We start from the raw sequence: 6236 nt of genomic DNA on the forward strand, positions 1-6236 counted from the left end.
AGAATAATTTTAATAGTTTTTATAGTAGTTGTCTCAATTGAAAAAATGAATTTTTCAAAATCAATTTAACAAAATATTACCTAAGATAAAGAATATCTCAAGGAACATTACATGAATTGACTATTATCAACTTACAAATAAATTGACTACAAAAATATTAATAAAATACTTTATTTTATATCTTAAAAAGCCATAAGAATAAACTTAAGATAATATATAGAATTTTATTATTAAATAAATGTAAGGCCTCTTTATAATTTTTGGCTTTATGCCACGTATTCTATTAAATTGCCTCTATTAGATAATATAGGCTTTAGTTGGAAATGGTAAAAAATGTTGAACTGTGTTTTAAAATTTAATGAATTGTATGCGATTTTATGTGCGTGTATTCGCGCGCGTGGCAACTGAAGTACAAAATAAAAGGACAAATAATGAAATAAGAACAGCAAACCCTTAATATTTCTCCCTTTTAATTCCCTCAGTCAAGCAAAGGCGGACCTATATATTATCGACCCCGCAAGCTTCGATAGAGATCTTATATATGTATATACCTTGAAAATGGTTCATTTAAAGCACTTGGCACCCTAAACACTAGAAGCGGAGACATTGGTCGAGCAGAATACTGTAACCCGTCGTGTAAAAATCATGGGGCCAACTCAGTATCAAGGGTGGTAGTTTTATGTATTATATAACACATACAAAGCTTCAAAACAAAAGACTAAGTGGATCAAAGCAATTTAAGAGTAAGGGGCACTTAATCCTGTTGTAGAAGTATGTTAATAGAGAAAAGAAAAATGGAACGTAGTATAGAGCAATTCACCGTAAAACAATTTTGACATAACTTTCTGGTAGGGCGGGCTTCGAGTTTGAAGCAACAACATCCTTCTCTTGTGATTGCTGCTTCATTCTTCTCCCTCATTGCACGAAAATTCAGAAAGGCGGCACTATAAGTCCCTATTGCTTTCAGTATCAGAAGCATGTCACGCAAATGGCTCTATGCGATGAAGTTCATACTGATATCATTGTCTCTTCGGATACTCCCTTGGTCCAAAGATGGTGGATCCAATTCTCACATTGGTGCTGCCCATTTCTATCTGCAGCATTACCATAGACGATCAACACATTACACATGTCTACGTTCTTTAAGTCTTAACAACCAGTTTCTTAATGCAGCTTATATATTTTTGTATGAGCAAAGTAGAACCAGCTCATTTTTTTTCATAATTCATGCTTACTTTGGGAACAACACGGACTATACAAATAGACAACAAAATATATTCAGAAATTCATTGGCAGAAAAGAGAAAAATGAATTACATGGTCATCTCGAACATTTGCAACTTATTCACAAAACGTCTTTCGTCATTTCTGTTGAATTTAAGTGGAGCAAAATATATTTTTGCATTAGCACGCTAGAGGCCTTAATTTAAACTCAAAAGGCAATCAAGAAGATTGATGGACTATCCGCTTTCACATGATAAAAGCAGCAGCAAAATGAAACTAGCAAAGGAAATTAATCAGAAGAAGTGATTCTTTCACTCAGAATTATTACTTTTTTGGATGAAAGAGATCAGAGATTTATGAACAAGGTAAGAGAATAGCAGCTTACCGCTAGCTCAAAGTCACTAGACATGCCCATTGATAACTCACATTGAGACTCCCCCATCCCAAGCACCTTGCAAACTTCAGTTCTACAGTTCAGTAGTGTCTATTGCATTAAAACAAGAGAAATGATGATCAGCAATATGAAGAAATTGGCAAATTAGATGAAGGTCTTAATATAAGATTTTTGTCATGAAGCTTCTAATATGCATTAAGATATTACGATAACAAACTTCTTAAGAATTTCATATTAAGATATTACTTAGCACAAGAAAAGCATCCCTCTATTATACGTAAAGGTCAAAAAAAAAAGGAAAAAGAACTTCCGATAACTATGAAGAAAATTTTATGGTGACTATTATCATTGACGAAAAAGACCTGCTTTCAGTAGTTTACAAATGTTCTTCCTTTGCATCTTTCAGTACAGGGTGGGACATCTTCAAATGGCTTAGAGAGCTTGGAATTTTTACAAGTCATTTACAACTAAATTTCGGATTAATTACAGAGTATCACCTTGAAGTTTTCTGGGGTTGAAGTGTAGTCAGGCCTTCCAATTGTCATTAGGCCAGAGAACTCAAGGTTTGGGCAATCCAGCTTGACATGTTTGGCCAGCTCTACGCAGTTTGATGGATCAATACCAGATTTTGCTGCAGATAGTCGAATTAACTAATTCGTTAGTTCCTTTGGAAGTAGGAAGAATGGAGCCTTCCTTTTTCCCTTGAACGCCATAAAAACAAGCATTGTACAGTTCGATCAAACATGCATTACTAGCAGTGAGAACAAAAAGAAAAAAGCTAACAATTCAGAGTTTCAAAATTGGTGAGATTTCATTTTGCATTCTGCAAGTGTAACCAGTAATCTGAGGACTTGAAGCAATGCGTTAAAACCTTTCATAACCTAAACTGCTCCAAAAATGAGAAGGAAATATACTCACACTCTTCTCCGCTGGTATTTACTTGAACCAAAACTTTCAAAGGCTGCCTGCCAATGCTTGAAACCATACGATCAAGATGATTTGCAAGCTGTAGATTAGAAAAAGGTGTTGTATGATTGATCAACTTTGTTTGATTCGAACAATAATAAGCATTGAAAGAGACTATAATCTGACAAAACAAACTTATTAAAGCTTCAACTTGTGCTTGACAATGACCAGAACGAACTCAGGAGAAAAAAAAAATGAAATAGCACACTCCTCATTCTTTTGATGATAACTATATGGAGCTAAGTTATATTGATATCAATTCTAGTTATCCTGCTGAACTCTGAAAGTAAATTAAAAATCATATTGCTGCTAACTTAGTGGAAATAGAAGCAGCATGTAATATTTTCGAGATTAAGCGGAGAGAATACTCCTCAAGTTCATCAAGCATTAAAAAAGCAGGTTAAGTCTTTACCTTCTGATTATCAACACCATGTACCATGGCTAGACTGGGAACAGCAGCTGCAATAATGGAGGTAAACTTTACATAACTGAAATATGATATTCTTATCCCATTTACATATACAAGCAGAAATGCTTCCTGAGGCTGAGAGTAAGACCCCCCCCGGGGGGGGGGGGGGTTCTGGTCTTGTCAGGATACTAAAGAAAAAAGCTCTAATACTCTAGTTAGACGTTCAACTCTCATCTTTCAGGTCCTTAGCACTAAATAATAAATTCTTAGTTGAAAAGGTAAAAGCAAGTAAATTAATCTCTTATAGAAATAAAACAAGAATCAAGAGCTTCGAGCCAATAAGGATTGAGAAAATTGACTCAAGAACCGACTTCATTCTGAGCTCCATCGTAGAATTTGGATAGAAGATAACAATTTGAGAGAAAATATGTCCGGCTTGTAGTTCACAAGTTAAGCATCGAAAGGCAATTTTGGTCATATTGGGATACTAAAAAGAAAAGCTTTTACACTCGAGTCAGACAATTCGATCTTATCTTACAGGCAATTAGCACAAAATAACAAACTTTTAGTTGGAAACAGTTAGAAGATAATACATTGAGGCAAAATATGCAGACTTGTATTTCAGCAAGATCGCAACTGGAAAAGTCAAATCAACCAAATATAAGATCCTACAGAAGTTCGCACAAATATTCGGATGAGCTCATACTCAGGAGTTGCTTCACTTTGTTGCTCTGCAAATGCCCGATATAGTGCCATTCGATGTCCTCAGGAAGCTGCATATCAACCACAAATACTCAAAAAAAATGTCTGCAACTATCAACTACTCAACAACTCCCTCAGTTATTACACCTTTCTATATTTAATAACAATTTAATCCTAACCCTCTTATTTACCCCTAATAAGATGATTTATAACCATTCAATGTCCTCAGGCAGCTGCATATCAGCAACACATACTCAATATTGCACAAAAAAAAAGTCTGCTACTATCAACTACTCAATTACTCCCTCAGTTATTACACCTTTCTATATTTAAAAGAATAATAATTTTGACCTTCTTATTTAACCTTAATAAGATTATATATAGCCACACAAATATATATGACTTATTTTAGACCATAAGTTTCAAAAGTTTTTCTTTCTTCGTGCTCAATCAAACTATGCCACATAAAATGGCATGGAGAGAGTATGTCTCAATCCCCAAATTAACTCAGCTATATGAATCCTTTATATCTATTCAGCTCAATTTACATCCAATTTTTTTTTCCGGAAACAATTTGTCATAACCTAAAACTCAATTAGCGTTACCAATGCTGAAATGGAGCAGATGAGTACCTCGGGAGCCTTCTGGATAATCTCTTGGACATAATTTTCACCGAAACAGCGGTGACCAGCATCATAAACTTGGTTAATTAGAGAAATAGGTTTGGTCTTGCTCACGGCAACCACTCTCACGTCATCAGCACGGCGGCCGGACCTTTCCGCAGCTTGCCGGACACGATGGAACACCGACCGCAGCGCCGTTACAGCCAAGCCCTCGGCAGCCGGAGCAGCCATCGCTTTGCTCTCTATGTGTTTGGTTATTCTCTCGCGGGCTAATCATTGTTTATTAGTTTCAATTTACAATCACCAAAAAGAATGGTAGGTAATTGTTTACGTCAAGAAATGAAAGCCACACATAACCTTGTACAATCAAACCTCACTTTTTTTCCCTGTTATAGATTAATTTGCATTTTCAGTTTAAATCTTATTTGATTGTTATAGATAAAAAACATTTAAATTTCTTTGAATGTTTTCAATGTTATACAATTTATAAAATGGTTTAGATTAAAATTAAAAAATATTTTCATATTTTATTAATTAAAATTTTAAAATAAAACTAATATAATATTGATAAATTAATAACTAATCATACAAAGATTTAATCTGGAAAGCATAAAGATTATTTACAAAATTATTAAAGTTATGTCTCCAATAAATAATTAATAGAGTGATTATTATTATTATTATAAAGTAATTAAATACATAGATACTTGAGTAAAACTATTATAAACGCGTATTCAAAGAGTATTGTAGACAATAAATTTCGTCGAGAAAATAAAATCAAGACCAAAAAATATCGCAACAATCGTAGTATTTTATTTCAAATATTTGAGTGTTACAATCTCTATGAATCCCCTGATTCTACTTTTCAATAGTAAATAAATTCAAGGGCCTTTGAGCTTGATCTTGAATATGTATTTGTTGCCTCGAACGATGATCTTGTTCTTGAGCTTGAACTTGATTGCTTGAACTTGACCTTGATTTGTTCTTCGTTCTTGAACTTGCACTTGAAGCCTGAAACTTGTGGAGGAATTTGCAGCGTTTGATCCACGAGCTCTTTCTTGCTTCTTGTTATAACTTCTGGTCTCTTTTCTGAGTTATGAAAACCCTTATTTATAGTTGTGGAAGGGGAAGAGTTGTGATAAGAACAAACCCTTTCCGACCAATCAAATTGAAGTGTGACATGACTGCATTTGATTGGCCACAACATGTCACTTGCACACGTGGCACGATTTCATTGGCCTTTTAGTATAACTGGACATGCCTTGTCATTTTGACACGTGGCATGGTCCTATTGGCTCTTCCGTTTGACTTGGTGCGCCACGTCATTTGACACGTGGCACTAAATTGAGCCTCTAGGAAGATGGCATCTTGGGCTTAATGAAGTGGGCTCATCACTTTTAGCTCAATTAAATGGGTTAGCCTAATGGATTAAGACTTATTTATTTAATCCATATATATTGGACTTATATAATTAATTCAATTATATTAACCCATAATATTTATTCAAACTAATATATTTAACATATAGTCCAAATAATTTTATTGAATTTAAATCCAATAAAATTTAAATGCTTACAAATGCCCCCTACTTCAAAACTTGTTGAGGTTTCGTCGAAATCGAATCGGACCTTGAAGTACTACTTTAACGCTCGTTTAGGTTAATAATAATCTATGCACTGTACTTCTTGTATGCCCAAAAATGATAATAGACCAATATCTTAGGCCACGTTTGATAGGAGCATGTAGAAATCATTTTCATGTTAATAATATTTGGTAGTACTTTGGTATGTTGGATTTTAAAATGATTTCAAGCACTGTAAATGCTAGTGCCAGGAGATCAAGGATAATTGAACAATAATTATTATTACTGTTATCACTTCATCATGCCTTTTATTTATTCATTTTAGAACAATCTTACG

General features: G+C 34.1%; 1 protein-coding gene across 1 annotated transcript; it reads right to left on the reverse strand.

Moving 5' to 3' along the window:
• Positions 1-656: 656 nt before the first annotated feature.
• On the reverse strand, positions 657-4681 carry LOC107769965 (uncharacterized). The gene is made up of 7 exons (XM_016589224.2): positions 4327-4681; positions 3699-3765; positions 2996-3042; positions 2536-2623; positions 2115-2248; positions 1609-1707; positions 657-1094 (listed from the first exon to the last, which is right to left on the reverse strand). The coding sequence occupies exons 1-7, from the start codon at positions 4546-4548 to the stop codon at positions 1020-1022; spliced, it is 732 nt and encodes a 243-aa protein (XP_016444710.1). The 5' UTR covers positions 4549-4681; the 3' UTR covers positions 657-1019.
• Positions 4682-6236: the final 1555 nt, after the last annotated feature.

Source organism: Nicotiana tabacum, chromosome 1, assembly GCF_000715075.1.
Source record: "Nicotiana tabacum cultivar K326 chromosome 1, ASM71507v2, whole genome shotgun sequence".
Lineage (NCBI taxonomy): Eukaryota > Viridiplantae > Streptophyta > Magnoliopsida > Solanales > Solanaceae > Nicotiana > Nicotiana tabacum.